General features: G+C 35.8%; 1 protein-coding gene across 2 annotated transcripts in view; it reads left to right on the forward strand.

The window, feature by feature from the left end:
* The first annotated feature begins 13,931 nt into the window (after positions 1 to 13,931).
* The window catches only part of IGF1 (insulin like growth factor 1), a 46,920-nt gene continuing 41,218 nt past the window's right edge, over positions 13,932 to 19,633 (forward strand). The window contains exons 1-3 of one of the 2 annotated variants that reach the window (XM_027881128.1): positions 13,932 to 14,257; positions 16,638 to 16,708; positions 18,433 to 18,589. In XM_027881128.1, coding sequence (XP_027736929.1) covers positions 18,439 to 18,589 — 151 coding nt within the window. In that variant the 5' untranslated portion in view covers positions 13,932 to 14,257; positions 16,638 to 16,708; positions 18,433 to 18,438. The remainder of the gene's footprint in view (positions 14,258 to 16,637; positions 16,709 to 18,432; positions 18,590 to 19,633) is intronic. The other variant, XM_027881127.1, reaches the window with a different exon arrangement.

A 19,633-nucleotide genomic window follows, 5' to 3' on the forward strand; every position in this document is an offset into this window, starting at 1 on the left:
TCACTGGAATGAAATGCCTCTTTCTCCTATCCCTTGTTTCCATTTTCATTCAAATTGGACGGAAGAAACAGTCCTAGCAGATTCAGCTTGTCAGCTATATTACTGGTAAAAATCTGTTTGGAAACCAGATTCCTCCACATGAAAATGTGTGTGTTAATTAGCCCCTTTTGTGTCAGCCTGTTTCTGAGCCAAGTCTGAAGAGTCATTTGAGGGCACCGAATGTCTGTTCTGAAGAGAGGCTTACGTGATTGAGAGTGTCATGACCACTTGAAAAACTTTCTTCAAGGATGAGAACTTTTCTGTTGGCAACATGTTATCAGGAACATCTAGTCCAGCACCATCAAGGATTTTTCTGTTTATTTTAAAAACATGCAGACACTACTACTCCCTTTGGTCGTAGTGAGACAGGGAATTGAGGGCAGAAATAAAAAATGCTCAGAGAGATTGATTTAATGAACTAAATGCAATTTATCATTAATAAGTGCCTGGATTTAAGCGCCACAGGTTTACCTATCAATTCCTGCTCCATCTGTAATGATTTTAAGCACAGAGAAAAGGCAAGAAACTCAGTTATGACTTATGAATTTCAGTCTCTATTAAGAAACTGGCAAGGATCGACTGGGGGGTGTTGGCCAACCTATTACCAGCAGAAAAAATAAAGTCTGAAGGTATCTGCATGATTTGTGCCCATTTTCATTAAAAGGCTGTACTTATATATGTTTCTTCTTTGACTTTTGTGACAAATAAGGACCACTGTATCCCAAACCCTCCTGACTTCACTGGCTTATATGTTGGGTCCCAATCCTCTGGATTGAACTGGAGTGAGCAAGGCAAAACTAACCAATTTCCCAACAAAACCAGCAAGTTTCTTCATTCCCTTCCCCCCACACTAAGTCCATGTACTCACCCTATTTTTCCCACAACTCTTGTCTCAAAGAAGCACAAGGGTTATTTTTTCTCATAACCACCCCAAACTGCATTTCTGAGAGGACGCTACTTCCTTCCATTCTCAGCAATTTCAGAGGCTGCCAGAGGCAGCCCCTCTTCCCAGAAGTCACTCACAAAGTCAACAAGCAGTTTACCCTCTAACTGTTTTGATGTTGGCCTGCCTTCCAGCAATTCTCAGTTGGCACATAGTTTCCTGCAGACTATAATCAGCTTGGCACATGTTAAAACACCCATGCCAGGGCTATGCCCAGAACAAGTCAAGTCAACTGCTGTGTTGCCTTGTTACAGTTTCAGCAACACACTCAAGACCAGATTCTCTGACTGCCCACATTGTCTAGCACTTCACATCTCCTTTATGTGAAATTGAGAGCATTGCAGATTTAATGTCAAGAAATAAACCTTAAGAGAGTTGTTCTCCAGCATGCTCTGAATTTCTTACACAATTCAGATAATCTGCATTCTTACCAGCCCACCCCAGTATTCCAAAACATCACGCCTAACACAGCATAGCCCATCCTGCCCCAATCTCATATCAGACTGCTTAACTCCTATATCTCTACACAAGATATGTCCCTTCCAAAACCTTGCTGAACAGACCAAACTCATAGGCAGGCATTTTTTCCTTTAGAGACAAGGTGTTCAAAACTGGGAGAAGGGGGTGACTGTGATCTCAGGGACAAGCAAGAGGAAGTGGAGCACATAATTCTTTGGAAGATGAAATTCAGTGAAGCCAATACCCAGCTCTACAGTCATGAGGATGCAGATAAGGGCAGGGTATCCTGTCTATATGGCCACATCTCCTGTCTATATGGCCACAGGCACACAGAAGGGATCCCCATTCAGCAAACTCAGTCAGTGTAAACTGAACTGTCAATAGTATTAAACTCAGGGTAGCACAGCTCAGCTCACCTGTTTGTTAACTTTAGTTTTATACATGTACAGCACCAGGGAGTCCGGGCAAGTGATTTTACCCACACGAGCAAGAAAGAAGTACAGAGGGGGCATCCAGAATACACTCAACGCTGGATAGTAAAATGACTGCTTGATACAGGTTTCCCAAAGGATTATTGACAGACATGGAGAAGGCACTCTTCTTGACTCTTGACTGTTTTTTGTAAGGCAGTATGTTCTGCTCATAGCCATATACAGAAACTGTGATAATTGACATTTTTAATGCACACTCAGTGGAGAATTCAACAACTCAGTGGAGAATTCTGTATGACAGAGAAGGTTACTGACACTCTTTGCCCATTAATCTTTCACAAACACATATGGTTGTTAGGGGATGTTTTTTTCCTTAAATACTTTGAAAAAAACCCCAAACCTTGTCACTACATGACTGGTATTTAAATTTTCTGGTTTTCCCAGATCAAACTGAAAAATTTGCTAACACTATGAAAACATCCAAATAAGGCAGCCCATCAAGGGCATGAATATGTTATAGTGCTTCTAAAAAAAGTCAGTGCTTAATCTGACTGTGATTAATATGGGTAGCCTTTTTATATAGATTCTGACTGTACTGGCAAAAATAATTCTCTGCCTTTTGGGGGAGAGCATTTGTATTTACCAATAGAGAAAAATAGGTCTGATTCAGGTTTTACTAGTTTTTATGATTCTTTTCTCCATGTAAGGCTAATGAGATCATCTGAAATTGTAAAACAGAAGTGAAATTAGGAAGCAGAAGACACTTTTACACTTAAACAAAAAAAAAAAAAAAAAAGACTTTTCTATTTGTAGAGAGACTATCGCTTTGGCCTAATGCCCAATATATGTTGATACAGATGGTATATTTCTCTTACCTCGCAAGAGCAGTATCCACCAAGGTCAAAATCTTGTCTGCATTCGTATAAACAGTGACAATCCATGCTCTCCCTACAGGCATTTTGAAGAGCTCTATAATCCTGAGTGGTCCTTATAGCACTCTGTCAATCCACCTGCTTCGCAGGCAATGCCTTTGTGCTTTGACTGAACCAGAGGAAACCTCAGCAGCTATGTCGCATCTGTTCCACCTAGCTAAACTTCTTGTAGTCACCTCATCTGGTAGTATCAAGGATACTCACAAACCATGCCTGGGGTGACCAGTGACAGGGCAGAATAATTACTTCTGGGCAGTAGGTTCACATCCTTCCTTGGAGCCTCCTTCTTCCTTCCTCATTCCTCTCCAATGCTGTTAGTCATGACTAATAAGAACATACAGTCACAGAAAGATCGATGGCAGTGTTGGAGGGCAGCAGTGAGAAGGCTCCTTTATGAAAAGCAGCATGATGAGTTGCAGAGTGTTTATGGTATAGAGCGAAGAAGGGAGTAAATATCCTTACAAGAGGTGACTGTATCCCGAGGATATCCTGTGAACATGAATGAATGGTGTGGTTGAAAATCATGGGATATTCATTGTGGGCTTGTATATGTCTTCTGCCTGAGATATCGTTACTGGGGAGATCCTCTGGAGCAATGTAGAAGAGTACATAACTGTAGGAATCTAGGACCCATAAAGAACTTCCTTCATTTCTTGAGCTTGTCCTAGTGCAGGAGAATTTCTGGGCCATCATACTGTTTCTTAATTTAAGTAGGAAGGAAAAGTCTTAGAAAAAGGTACTTCTTACAGCCTACTGTAATGACTAAAGATATTTTCCAGCTACTACTGCAACACAGAGATACATGTGAAGGTTTCACCACTTTCAAAGTTTCAGATTATTTTCTTTCCTGACCCTCAAGGTCAATGTTTATTTAACATCAGTAACAAGCCTGGACATGTCTAATATAAGTCTAGTAAAACGTACCCACCTTATCGATGAGGCATTCAATGTTAAGTTTATCTTGGAGGAAACTTTGAAATGTAAGCAACTAATAAATACTTTTTTGTGTTAATATAGGCCACTTAATCTTACGGTTTATCAAAAGTCAGTCGTGTAATGGTATGCTTGAATCTGTGTGTGGTTTGCTTTCTTTTTTTCTTTTGATACTTTTGGTATTAGCTCAATTTCAGAGTTCCTACAAATTTACTGTAAAAGATCTGTTTGACAATGAGAGAAGAAGTTGCCAGCCATGCCAATTATAGTGATTTTGTGGTGTGGGACTTTAAGCCACTGGGAACTAAAGACCCATGCCAGGAAAAAAAAAAAAAAAAAGAAAAAAAAAAAAGCTTTTCTAGGCATCTATGTTTCTTTCACGATTGTATTCACATTTTACATTCAACCTATGGCTCACTAGTATGTTATCTAAAGAAAGAGATTAGGTTTACATTAGGACTTTTCTGAGTACTTGACATTAAACAGAGGTATAGAGGAAATTTTTTAATTAATTTTTTTTTCCTTTTTTCCTAGGAAAGTAACATCTGGAACAAATAGAGTCTTTAACTGATTATCATTAACACAGTTGTGTTGTGTTCTCGAAAAGCTATTAAAACGTGTTAACATGGTTACATCATGAACTTCAGCTGGTTCTTATAACACATAATCAACTCAAAACAGACATGTTCACATAATGCATATTTAAAATACTGTATTGTAAAATATGATTTTGAGAACATTTTCATTATTATTGGGATTACTTACCAGTTCAAGCAGTTATTTTGAGGACAGATTTCACTACCCATGATGCACCGAACGGTATTTAAGTACAAATGTAAATGTGTTTACAATTCTGTAGGTAGTAAGGAAAATAGCAACCAGTTTGGACAGAAAAGACAAAACTTTTTTTTTTCTTTCTATCAAACCATTCTGTCTCATCTGTTATTCAAACAACATCCTTAAAAAAAGAGGCACACATGATTAAAATCAAATACAGACTTCATTAGTTTCTAAATCAATTAATTAATAGTCATAAACAGTATGTGTGTGTGTTAAAAATATCTACCAATATAGAATCCAAGTAGAACATGACAGCTCTCTTTTCATTAGGTGTACCAGTGCAAGACAGTCACTAACACCTGCTAAAGCCTTCTCTTTTGCCATCAATGTATGCCTTCACACCTTTTGGAAGAGTAACACTATTGGTTAAGCCATTTTTTTTTGCAGACAAACCTTCTTGACAGAGCTTCTCACCTAAATCCTGAGAACACCTTTGTCAATTTGTTCTATATAGTAGTGTGATAGCCAAAGGCTATGTGCTTGCTGAGCTATGAAAGGATTTCATGAGTTTGGAATGAAGATTGCTCCAGACTTCCCAACTCACCTGACAGTCAAGAAAATCTAGTAGTAATTGTTAAGTACAAGTAATCAGTACACAATGCATCTGCATCATATCAGATCTTACATACAAGGTCTTATAATGGTTGCCTCCAGGAAGACTAAGCCACATAAAAATTACAGGAGGCTGTTTCACAGGCAATATTTAGTCAATGAGGTCCCTCTGACTACATATGGACAGGGAAACCAAGAAGCACATCTGAGTTCCCCAGCTGAGATGCACATTTTGAGCTCAGGACCTGAGCATTCACCCTTCTCTGCTGTATTTCCAAAGAAAGGTAGTGCCTAGGTTACTTGTTCAATGAAGTATAGACACAGACTTCAAAATCAGCATTGCTGGTAAGCAAGGCACTGAGCACAACAATACAGGTCAGTTTTCCAATCTTTGGGCACTGCATGCCATGTGCAGCCACAGAGCAGCAATAATATTTTTACCAAATATTTAATGAGATACCACTTTTGTGGCAGGAGGAGTAAAGTATGAAGAAAAAAGAGTGATTTCCATGCTCAAAGCCCAAGAAATGGCATCTTTGCTATTCAAATGGATCTTTTGCAAGACTGGAAAGCGGTCTTAGAGATGCCAAATATGTGGTCACTCAAGTAGCCTTGTGTCCATCATTTTGTTAACCTGTAATTACGTGACCACAGAGTATTTCCCTCAAAAAATTTCTTTTTCCTTCAGGAAAGAAACTGAAGGCACAGTGGGGGCTGATAACAGAGTTCAGGTGCAAATGTATCTTATCATACCATATGCTTGATTTTTCAACCATAAAATCCCTTTCTTTGATTTAGAGGGAAGAGGATGTTATTTTTATACAGTAGCAATGTTACAGATTCTTCTGATTAAAGAAATACTGGCAAAATAAACAAATGCTGTTCAAGTAATAAACTGAACAGTAAGTTTACATGTATTTCAATATGACTAGAATAATATATACCTATCACAACAAAAAGAACCTTTTTATTTTCATGTAAACAATATATGTTTATAGAATAAGAAGAAAATTACAAAAATTATCAGTAATGACTGGAATAAAAGAAACAGAAACTTAATGCACCTATCAGAGTACTGTAATCTTCTATAAAGAGATTCAAAGATCATTTTAGAATTTAAAAAGTGCAACTGGTTCTAAGCCAGTGTGTTTCACGGACTTGACAGTACTGATTAGTACTGAATTTTAGGGCTTTTAATGGTAGAGATAAATATTCCAAGAACGCATGACACAAAGCTTCAAACAAAATTCACTGCACCTGTTAAAATTTGCTGAAGTTTTGACAGGTTAATTTTGTACCTGCAGTCTTTATGCCATCTCACATAACAGTTGCTTTCACCCCTATAATGGAATGAAGAATAAAAAAACATCCTTCTGCATCCAGCAAAAAACCACATCAACACTGAATTCTTCTCTGCATTATTAGCTGAAATGTGATCTTGTGTTCACAGCTGATCTGGCTCAGACTTGTGCTTCTGAATGACCTAGTACAATGCAGCTCCAATATTAATGATTATAGACACATAAACCAGATCCCTTAAAAATATGAATCATTCACAAAAAGACAGAAAAGCACAAAAAAACGCCAAGCAAATACAAGGATTACAAAGTATAGGTAGATACCATGTTTGCGTATATACTTTAAGTCAAAAGACAAAAGAATAGAAACAGAAATTTATAAAGAATGAGAAACCTTTAAAATCGAACACTAAGCAAAGATTTTTTTTCTCCACTGATAAAATCTGCTCCACAGCCTGCTATGCTTTTCAAATTTCAGTGTTTTAAAACAGTGATGATGTTTGGAACCATCTCAAAACAGCACAAATATTCAGTTCTTTACCATAATGCTGATGCTGTTGCCCATAAAAAAAGAAAGCTTTTAGATGGTAACATTTTTCTAAAAAAGCAATAGTAATCTTTTTTATAGAATATGTCCTATGGAACAAAAAAGCTTACAAGAAAAATAAAGATCTAGCAAACTAAAGATATGATAGCTGTAAAAGCAGGCATAGGAACAGGAGGGTCCTGTTTAAATATATAATACAAAATATGAAGTAAATGTGTTCTCCTTCTCCTAATCTTTTCTGAGAGAACCTAAAATTCTAAACAATGAAATAAAATAGCTTGAGACTTTTATTTCTCTTCATCACCTATACTTCCAGTCCATGACACTTCTCACAGGACTTGCCCCTCCTTAATAAAGATAAAGCATGTTTTCTTACTTCTTATTGTCTTTTTCATGTGACAAATCATTTCATATTCATGACATTTTATTTCATCTTTAAAAAGATTCTATACAACACCAAAGGAAAAGAGATGGAGCTATTATAGAAAGCGTACAAAGATTCAAAATGTTCTTGCCAATCTTAAATGGTATTTACCACCTATTAGCACCAAAAGAAGTCAAGTCAGCACTCTGAAAAGCAACCCAGACAGCAGCCTCTTTGCCAGCAGGTTTTTTTCTGCACAGAGGCATGGCTCAACCCATAGGCAGGTTCAGAGACTGGAAAAAATGTCATGTTAACGGGTCTGCTTGTAGAACCAGGACCCTATTCTATGAACGAGCCATGTGTACATATTCAAACTAAGGATTATTTATAAAAAAAGTTCCCTTACATTCCCAGTAATACACAGCTAGCCACTGGTGTCTCTGACTTGATGGGATGCAATTCCTTTAACTGTTATATTTCACTGTTTTCAGAGATGTTACTCCTCACTTACCCAAGTTTAAATAAGCAGCAAAGTAACGACACATAAACTTTGATCGTACTACAATATTAGTATTGTACAAAGAACAATCATTCCAGAAACAGTTTTGTGAAGAAGGTCTTCGACAGGAACACTTGAGAATGCTGTAATAGAAAAAAAAATAAGAAAATAAGTAAGAGGAAGCATCTGTTGGGAATTCTTTCAGCTATGCTTAACACATTTGGAAGATGACAGAGACATAATATGCGCAAGGCTAACACAGTAGCTTGTCACTTCTTATAAACATAGCGAGGTGCTTTTTGGGCCATGATAATGTTTTCAAAAAAATACATGATATGGCTTGCTCTGCTTTTCCTCTATGAATCTCAAAGTACCTAAAGGAACTACTATTCCTATTTCACAGACACGAAAATATGGAACTGATTGGAGAAATTACTCAAGTGGCTCAAGGTAATACAGTAATTCAGAGGGAGAAATTACAATAAGACCCAAGTCCAATGCAATTGTATATAAGTTCTGTTAGAGACCAAAGATACATTTTTGCTTGTTCTAATGCACTGACATGGAGTGTTCTGAAACCCAGAACCACAGATTTGCAAAATCGGTCTCAATGGCCTAAACTGCCATCGCAATCCAAAAACATATCTAATAACAAAATAACATTATCAAAGCAAAGAGATAAAAATAAAAGGTGTAAAATACATCAAGCTTACTAAGCAGATATCATTCAGAACCACAAAGTTCATGCATAAGTCCTTCTACTTTGCTAGATGTGGAGTCTCGTTCTGCTATAGTTCAACAATTTTGTATTTTGAGATGAAAATAGGGAAAGGAAATCAGATTTGGTCATTTGATCAGATGATATGTTTAAAATGACAGTTGAAGAGATGGTTGCTGTGTTCTAGGGCTACAGTATGGATTGAAGTCTGAGCTTTGATTGACAAAGTGAAGTCTATTACAGAAAAGCACTCATGAATCAGAGTCATATAGCTTTCATTTGGGGCAACTTTGTAATTCTGTGGGTTCTTTTTAGGACTTAAATTATTCAGTATTTTCTTAATGAAAGCATAGTTGACCAAAGTCTAAGAATCATAATTAGGTGATCTTGTTTATGGGTTTGGGCTAATTTGTTCCCCATTTTAATGTTTTGTTCAAATAATCCAGAGTATCACTGTATCAATAGGCCAAACCAGAGGTGACTGACTTATCTGTAACTTCTATTTGAAGAAAATATACAGGAAAATGTCAATGAGAGAGCTCAGTATTTGAAGGTGCAGAATCAGTTTCAGTCCATTAAACACTGCATAAATTTTATGAGATAAGCCCCTTCTGTGTAGTAAATCATGAGAGTGCAATGAAACCAGAAGAAATAGTCCTAAGACACACAGTAAGAAGTAGATTAATTGTAAATTAAAGAAATTAAAAATGGTTGAGGCAGAGTTTCTATTTTGTTTAAAAACATCTTATTTCATCTCCAAATAGAGTTTGCATATAAGTATAATAAGGAATACTTTCTGAAGTCTGTAACTCATGAAAGAACTCTTCAGACCAAGATAAAACAGATAGGCATTTCTGCCATGTGCTCACACTGTTTGCTTTGTATACATCCTGCTTGTGATAAAATTCACAGTATTCAGTTGTCTTTACAGGGTTTTTTGGGCTATCAATTAAAAAAAATCACACAAAGACATTGGCATTTCTGTGTCTAATTCATAGAAAAAGCAAAGTACCGTTAAACATATCTGCCAGACCCTATTTTATAAAAATCTATGATCACAGATTTAGCCTTGAGATGACTCAGGGAAAAAAAAAGAAATTCTCTGCATTTCACCTAAATGTGGAAGAAACAGTTTAGGAAATTAAAGGAATATCTAAGGCCATACATTTCACTTCCTGTGAACTTCCTCATCTACTGGGAAGATATGCACATATATGCAGATTGCTCCCGATCACAATTTCCACTTATTTTACCTTCTTTCTATGCATGCAAACATAGAGCTTATGCAGTCATATCGCCTAAATTTCCTCCTTTATTAATTCTGACTTTTTTACTGCTTTTAGGAATAAGAAAGAAAGCAACTTTTTTTGGACCAAAGATCATCTATTCAGGGCTTAACATTGGGAAAGTGAGAGCAAGACTACAAACAGCTAAAACTGGGAATTTCCAGTTTAATGGAAAATTCTGGTATTTTGATTATTCTGAATCAGAACAAACTATTTCAAAATTTCCCACAAAGCAGAAATTTAAAAAAAAAAAGCACACTTAAAAATGCTTTCAGAAATGTTGAAACATTTGTTTGAGCTTTTTAGTTTTGTTTATTTAAAATTACTTCTCATATTTTGTATTTTTGTATCACATTCATAACTACACCTCATTTCATGCCACTTAATGAGTAATTACCATAATATATTATCATTTTTTAAATTTGTTTAAATTGTGATAAAATATATCCAGTAGTTGATGAATATCTCATTTGAGTAGGAAAATAAGTTCAATATTTGGCTGTTTATCATTTTTAGCAGCATTTGTTTCTAAAACTAGGGGGAAAACTATATTAATATGGAGTTATTCAAAACAGTAGCTACTTTCATTTATACTATAAAATAAAACTATGCAGTACTTTATTACATCAGAGCATTCTCACCATACACTCTGCATCCTAGCTGCAAGCAGTAAAGTCCTTGCTGCCTTTTGATCTCCGCAAAGCCATTATTCTTACTCCACAAAATGTGAAATACTCAGTAATTTTAGTTTACAAGTCTATGGACTAATTCTGAGCTGTTACTAACATCGATTCTTTCTGCCACTACTACCTACAAGCAGTAGTTTTGGGCTGAGTTTCTTACACATCCATCCTGCCCTTGAAACACTCATGTTTTAATTCATCGGCGAATATGAAAGGTTTCAATTTACATGATCCTCTCTAAAATTCAATCATGAAGATTGCACTTTCCCTGTTCACCCAAGTGGGAAACTGTTTTTCATGGCAATGCTCTCTCCTTAGTGTCTCTTCAATGCTGGCAATGTAATGACAGCTCAAATTGCATGCCCTCATCCTTCCCATCAAATTTGTTACTTGGATTTCATCTAGTGACAACACTACTTAGGTCACCATGAAAAAAAGGTGTTTGAGGTTGTTTTTTTTAAAAAAACCCAAATGAATTAGCATGTTCTCCACTTCCCAACTTTTAATTTGAAAGGAATTTTCCACCATATACCTGACTAATCACTAACTTCAACACAGATTTCATATTAATAAAATACTCCCCTTCAAGTCTTTCTCCAAAGACAATTTTGTCTCTGCTATTTTCATATAATGAAAAACAGCTGTTCACCAGCCACTGTCTTTATTGTCTTCTTCCATCCTTTATCCCTCCATGCTCTCCACCCTATCACCTTCTCAGGTGATATCTATTATAGGGGTTCTATCTTGGTTCCAGAAAACTTGTAATCCCAATGTAAAAAACAAACAACAGCTACAAATAACAAATAACTGCATATAGGTAAGATTGATCTAATACAGAAGAATGCAAGAGGCATGCACACTGGTTGCCTTCGTACAGTTCAGACTTTTTTCAGGCATTGTGGCAATGCTCCTACCCTTTTAAAAACGGTTTAAGGAGGGACAATATATTAATTTGCATAAATGATTATTTCTAGTTTTGCTATCTTCTACAAAATGGAGTTGTCCCTGGAAAACTGACTCAGGAACTCTAAAGCTTTAGAGCATATTAGTGATGCCATGTGAGTATTAAAGTACAAAAGATGAGAATCAGGACACAGATTCCTAAATACCTAGTTCCATCTCTCACTCATTTAGTATGTCTTTGTGATTATTATATCACTGCAGGTCATATTTAAGAAGGCAAACAAAAATATATGTGCTATATTCTTTTAATGCAAAATAGCTATATACATTCCAATTATATATATATATTTTTTTTTTAACCTGGACAGCTTTTGTGAGTATTTTGATGACTACCATAAACTCTGTAGTTTACAGGTGCATTTTATTCAAGGGAATGTATGTAACTGAATAAGCACTTTTAAACAAGACAAAAAAGAAATAAGAGAAGTATATCAGAACCTCAGGCTGGTGAGGTGCATAGAGGAAAAGTGTTCAGAACGGCAAAGACAGTTATCAGTTGATTAGAGACACTATGATTCTCTGGTTACCCTGAGAGCCAAAAGTTGCATCTTCTACTGCATCCTGCTCTCATGCTGAGAAAGGCCTGGTGAAACCTAGGAGAAAGAAAGCAGTGCCGAGTGAGACAAGGGTTTGCAGCTCAGGCAGCAGGGAAGTTATGAATGAACGTATTCCTTCTGTTATTCAGGAGGAAAAAGGCAGAAGTGTGTGCACCCATCTGTAGTACAGTAAAAGCAAAAAAAAAAAAAAAAAAAGATTATCAGACCTTTGCTAATTTGTCATCCCACATTCTTCCACAAGGCTTGTCAAAGAGGTGATACATGTGCTATGAGAAGTATCAGGCTTTATCAAGCTATGTGTAGAATACCACTATGTAGTGACCTCTGAAATGCAGAGGGAAGAATAAAACTGACCAGAATATTAAAATACATCACCTGCAGTACAAATGTGTATTAGAATACTTGAACTATTAGCATTACCTGACCTAAGCAAACTTACCTCAAAGCCCCCTGATTCTGCCATTATGTTACATTAGAAGAAATCCCTTCCAAAGATTAATCAGCTTAGCTAACCACACACTGTTTAAAACTGCACAGAGCAGAGTATTAGCCATTCATAGAGGATACAAATAACTAAATGTGTCCTTTCTGCCTGGCAAGCACCATATAGTTCAAGGTGGATCTGAAAACTGAGTACAGATCTGGGCCAACATGATCTCAATTGTTATTTTCAATCATAAAGTACAGCTAGCACCTCAGTATGCAACTCTGAGTGGAAGCGAACTGGGACAAAATGCAATGTTCTGAAACAGCTTTTATGGAAATCATGCACTGTTTGTGACATGTATTTGGTCTCTGGAGATGCATTCTTGTTTAGTCCTCTACTTTTAAATGCCATCTTCCAAACCCAAAGGGTAACAAGTACAAACTGTATCTATAAAACAACATCCCAACTTTATTCTCAATAGCTAAGTATTGAAACGCAAGCATACATTATAAATAGAAAAACAGCTGGCTTGGAGCACATTGCAAGCCACTAACACAGTTGAGGGATTTGAATGACATCATAACCCGTGAGAGCATGTTGCTGGCCAGCTGGTGTTATTTATAATATACTCATAATTGAGGAAAAATAAAAAAGGCAAAACTTAGGTATTGCAGAACTAATGAAGTGGAATTCTCTCTTTCCCGGTGTCAAGTAAATTGTTATCAAGAGTAATTTGAAGATTACTACTCAAAAGGGGGAAACTCACACTATAATTACAACAACAGATTTAATATACACATCATGGAAGCCCCCCAAACTGGGCTACTTTTGCTACTATATTCATAATACTGTAAATTCTAGGAAATTATACGATTTCCCCTGTGTGGTTGCTGAAAGATCACAAAGCTATTTTGCCCTATTTACAAGTAGTGTTTAACAGTTCTGTTATTTTTAGCAAATTACAAACTGCTATTTTAGGGTTAATCACACAGAGAGTTGGAGGTTTTAATTGTTACTCAGCATATAGGCATGCCAAGTTTAATAACGTAAAGACGCATTAAGAAAAACATAGATAACTGACTGCCTGTCTTTCTGTACCATACACATAAAATACCTATGCCTCTATGCAAAAATAAAATGTGTGTACATACAGAAAGGTATGCATATATACAAACATTGCCCCTAGGTATATAAGTTTTTATGTATTTGAAATGCAGACACACATAAATACAAATGCACATAGCTATCTAAAAGTTAGCTAGAATACATTTTCTTATTTTTCATGGCAGCACAAGCTCGTTTTGTCTGCTAACCCCTCAGTCACTAATTCACATTTTTTTAAAGGGAAAAAAATATGCTTCTGTGCTCTAGTTTTAAAATGCAAAGGTATGATGTTATTTGTCACCATGCCCAAAAAAGTCCTTACTCGGTAACTTTGCCAGAAGAGGGAGAGAGAGAGAAGGCAAATGCTCCCCCAGCTGTTTCCTGTCTACAGTGTCTGTGTAATGTAGATAAATGTGAGGATTTTCTCTAAATCCCTCTTCTGTTTGCTAAATCTCACTGTCACTGCTAAAATCAGAGCAGATAGAGCCTGCGCAATGGAATAAAGTCCTCAATATTGAAATGTGACATTGCTCTCAACATCTCACATCTCTCTGGATTTCTTTTTTCTCATCATTACTGCTAACAAATTCATTTCCAGACTTTGCACTTTTAAGAAGCAATGGAAAAAATCAACAGTCTTTCAACACAATTAGTTAAGTGCTGCTTGTGTGATTTCTTGAAGGTAAATCTTTATTACTATTTCAAATAATTTTTTGGTTTTATTTTGCTGTGTATTGTCTGCTTCTGGTTTGAAGAGTATTGTGCACTTTTCAATAACATTATTTTAGAACTGAGAATTATTTATAAATTGCTGAACATGCAATTTTATGTGATCTGGAAAATGGCTGTATATAATAGTTGCAATTACATAGATAACTGTAAGGGTAAACTATTGCAGATACGTGCCTTAAATTTCACTTCTATTCAGAGAACTTTGTAATATTTCAGTTATGTCATTATTAAAAGGTCCAATTACATCATTGTCTATATTGTTAATGAATGCTTCTGAAAACAAGAACTTTTAGCTGTTTTCTGCAGGTGCAGGGTTTTATAGGAAAAAAGGTATTATTCACATGTTAAGTTTCTGCAGTTTTATTATGCACAGTTACTGAGAAAATGTTCATGCTTTCACAAGGAAACTTTTAAGGGATGTTGTCACTGCAGCAATTTTCTGGCAGCATCGTAGCATTTGCCTGTTTTTTGCTTTCATAAATTAAAAGTAAATGAGAACTTCAGTTTGTTTTCTACATTAGAAACCAGCTGCGACTCTTGCTGACCTTGCATATTTGTACAGCTTAAGCAATTGTACATAAAGAAAATGGAAATTCCCTTACATGTTCATCTCCAAGTTTTCCCTTCTAGGGAGGGCTGTTTCAGGAAAGTTTGCATGTGAAGTTTCATGTTATGACCCTATAATTTCTGCACAATAATATAAGCTGTCTTAAGTAAATTTGACTTCAATAGGTGCATTGACCTCTGTTTCTGTCAGTTGGCTCCAGTTCAACCTTTCATTATCAGCAAATTTATATCCTTTAAGAACTTTTTTTTTTTAATATTTTGCAAGGAAATTTATGCAGTTGAAAGAATTATCCTGTTTTAATTGTTTAAGGCCTAATTATTTTTTTTAGAGGGACTCAAAACACTCTTCTCTCATTCCTTAATGACCTAATTACAGGTGTGTAATTGTAATGGATGAAATCATTCCCTTAATGTATAAGTGGGCATCCCTTCCAATATACTTGAAAGATGATTTTTTTTAAAGTATTGAGCAAGGCACTCACAAACATAAAAGTAATGTGTTAGTTCCTCAGCTGTGCATCCTGCCAAGCTTCCTTGGAATCAATGGAACATATTGATTTAAGTTAGCATGTAGCCCAGATTCTCTACTCAAAGTTAACAGTATTTAAACCTTGATCCACTCTAGAGTATACAGTCTTTATTTCTATAATAATTACTAATAAATACTGTTATTGCACAATAACTGCTTATTTCTACTATGATTTGATAATCAGGCCCACCCTCCCTGTGGTAAAATGTAATTTTGAATATATATTTTTTGATTTCTTTCTATAGAATATACTGTCCATAAATATGTTGCCCCACTCCAGGTATTTTTAATTATTGCAGATGTTCTTACATGTTACTAAAATTACCAAGCATGTGAAGAATTCTTATGCACAACTTTTGTCAACTAATAGTTTTTTAGGTAAAGAGAACTTACATAGAAGAATTAAGAAGTAAATGAGATGTAGAGTGTTCATATATGACATTCCTTTGTGGTGCCACTCTTCTGGACTGTTAAAAGAGGAATGCAGAAAAAAAAAAAAAAAAAAAAAAAAGGAAATTCCAGCTGTGAAAATATGGTCATTCTATGCAACTAAAAGAAGTGCTTAACCAGGCTCATCTTGAACCTGTATTCAATTTCCTAATGTAATTAGATGCTTCAGTAAACCCCACCCACATGGCAAAGCTTTTTCTTTTAAGGTCTCAACTTTCTAGTCAAATTGGGGATAATGTAAGTATCCTGCTTGATTGTAGAGAACCTGAAGCAATATTGGATTACAACTCTGTATTTTCTTAAGAATATTCCCCTCAGACATAGAGAGGAACTTTGATTTTATCACAAACATATTGAATCAATTAATGTTGTGTTTAATTAAAATGATGAGGTAAAGTTTTAAACTATGTTTTGGAAGTAGTTTTAATGAAACAGTACTTAATTAATTGATTGAACCCCAGAAACATGTGAGTCTGCTTTCTTTTCTGCAAAGTTTTTACGTGTTTGAAAGTTCTTGACTGTTGTTAAATTTGGAGATAAAGTTAGAAATTCTCTGTGGTTTATACTGTGCAGCCTTTTTGGCTTCCACTAAAGGAAAAACAGTAGATAATCTGTTTTGTCGTAGTTCAGTGCTGATATTTATCTGAAAATGCAAGCCAGCTGAGAAGTCTTGAAAAATAAAAAATTGTTAAATGTCTAAAATTTATGTTTATTTCTGGACCAAATGTTATACGAGAACAAATTGCTAAATACATAATGTTCTTGTATTTGTAATGTCTTTCAGCTTTCTGAGGCAGTGTGCTAAACAGCTTTCTGCTTTACCTCCTCAGAACTGGGAACCATCTTAAACTGCAGGTGCATCACATTTATCTTATAAATTCAAAAATATGGCAAAGGAAAAAAGGAATTGTTGTTGTTAAGATACGGAATCACTACAGGAAATAATGCCTCATGTTATCATCATTCATTTATAATCTGATCTTTTTCCATCTGCCATTGAAGTCATGTCTGTGCATTCAAGCTTGTTGGGTTTTGCATGGCAAAGTTGGTTAAAGACTCTTGTGAATGGGAAAATAATTATTCACTCTTTTTTATAATGCATCATGGGATCTAGATTTATTCATTATTTTTATAGTGGAAATAGGGGATTCATCTAGCAAGGTACTAAGATCTCTTGCCAAGAAAATAAGAATTCTTAAAAGTTATTGACTAGAGAAGAATCAATACCCCACTGGAACAGATCCCAGTTGATCAGACAATAGATAATTTCTTCAGTTTTTCAAAAGTTCAGTGAAGAAATAAGATTAAATGGTCCCTGAAAGAAACTTTGGGGAAGATTAATCATTTTACTCCAATTGCTTTGTACTAGTTTGCTAATACAAAGCAGTTTTAAGCCAAGTTTAACTGTATGTGGAAGACAGGTTTGTAACTTCTTACCTGACTGTAATACTAATGTTAACCTTGAAAGACAATGAAATTAAATTCAGATTCACACCTTTTGAAACTAGCATTTTTGGCAAGTGATCTGAGTAAGTTCAGAGTATGCATTAAGCACATTCTTCAGTGTCATGCTACTATAGGTAAATAGCTCCTCCTAATATTAAAAAAAAAAAAAAAACAAAAAAACAAAAAACAAAAGCTATCTTCTTTGATATTTTGGGTAAGATCTTTGGTGGACATAAATTGATACTAAAGGAAGTGGATAAATGGAATGGTGCAAGTTTACTCCCATTGAGGATTGGCCTTTCTTCAATCATAAGTACAGAAAAAAGATAGTTTGTAACCAAATGTAAATGAGAAAAGAATTATCACCTCTGTGTATACCTCATAGCCATACCTGACTAAGAGGATATAATGGAGGTCAATGAGGCATAGCTGCATTTCTCACATGTTCCAGATGTTTGCCTGTTAGTAGCAGGAGACTGTAAGAGTCACTGGTTGTGGTCCTCTACTATGGAAGGTCCCACATCAATTCTAGTAACACTGGCAAGCTGTACCTTGAAACTTTTTTTGGTTTGTCCTGGTATTTTCCTTTTTAAGGTAGCTGGAGAGTAATAGAGTCCTAATAAAAGCTCTCTTCCTATTAGGCCAAATCTCCTTGCATTCAGTTTACAGCCATTTATTCCTGTGCCAGTGTTGGCTTTTAGTTTAAACAGCTCTTCTCAATCATATGCCACCCCCATTTCCCACAGTACATTGGCAGACAACTCTTGTATTCCCTCAGCTTATCTGGTCTAAGACAAACCAGTTCCATGTTGCCTTCCTTACTCTTCTCATTCCAGGCTTCCCTCTGCCTGTCTATTGCACTCCCCCATATTCTCCTATTGCAGGAGCAACCATAAATCGTAGTCACTATGATTCCTAACTTCCCTAACTTACATGTGAATGTGAACCAAGAATATTCACCAGAGGAAATATCCAGTTCACAAAATACATGGACTAGAATATGTAGACCATTACAAAATTATGGTGAGACATTTCCTGATAGTACGTTTATCGTCCAAGAAATTATAGTGCAGAAGTCATTTTGTTTAAGACTCTGTTGGCAAATTCTAACACTGCTTTTGCTTCCTTGGCAGGTGAAGATGCACACTGTGTCCTACACCCATTTCTTCTACCTTGGGCTGTGTTTGCTTACCTTAACCAGTTCTGTTGCTGCTGGCCCAGAGACACTCTGTGGTGCTGAGCTGGTTGATGCTCTTCAGTTCGTGTGTGGAGACAGAGGCTTTTACTTCAGTAAGTCAGTCCTTTCTTTCATTCAACTGCCAAATCTTTCCATGTAATTCATTGGAGTCTGGTACTCCTCTAAATGAGCTTAGCTATGATCATCGAGGCTGCCGACTATGACTAGTCTCCTTTATCTCAGAGACACTCAAGACTTCAGTTACCGTGAAGCCTCGAAAAAGAATAAAGTTGTGCCTGTGTTCAACCTCTCTGAGTTTCTGACAAACTTTGCTTTCCAGACTTGTTATTGTTTTTAACCACTTTCCAGCTGCTGCTATTCCACCTGCTATATTACTGTTTTCCACTGACCTGTCACTGAAATTAAATTACTGAAAGCACATACTAGACCCAAGGCATTTATGAGGCAGAGGTACATGTACCTGTTACGTCAGACTACTAGTAAACAATTTAAATACACACTGTTTCATATTAAAAACACACTAAGCTTCAACACCTGGTTCGAAAAAAAAGAAAAGTTGGAGGGCAGCAAGCAGAAAGTTCCCACGTCCAAGGATCCACATGCTTCATCAGTTAAATACAGGTGGAGGAAAATTCATGCGTGGTGAGATAATAAAGACTAACACCAGTACAGGCAACAGATAAAATTAACTCTGCAATAGTGTGGATCAAGAAATACTCACCTTTGTAAGTAATAGAAATCTATTTCTGATTTTCAGCTATTTGCTATTCAAATAACAAAATTAATGAAACTTTCAGCTAGGAATATATACTCATTCTGAATGGGTTCACTAACATGTTTGTTCAAAACATACTAGAAATTGTGTTCTTATAGCCTCTGAAGCTAGCATTTACTTCTAATAACAGTATGTGCTTTTCTGATGTTCTTTTCTAAGTTACCCATCCTTCATGTCTAACAATAATTCTTGTCTTCTAAGCTATCATTTTGGGGTTTTTGATCTTATCCACCCTATCTCTATTAATTTCTATTCGTGAAGTTATTGTTTTCCATATTTTCTCCTTGCTTGCTATAAAAGCAGAAGTTCAGATCCTTGCACTTCTAAATTATAAAAAATCCTAATTTCTTCAACATATAAA

Source organism: Empidonax traillii, unplaced genomic scaffold (genome assembly GCF_003031625.1).
Source record: "Empidonax traillii isolate 1590-97213 ecotype Southwest subspecies unplaced genomic scaffold, ASM303162v1 scaffold84:size2688230, whole genome shotgun sequence".
Lineage (NCBI taxonomy): Eukaryota > Metazoa > Chordata > Aves > Passeriformes > Tyrannidae > Empidonax > Empidonax traillii.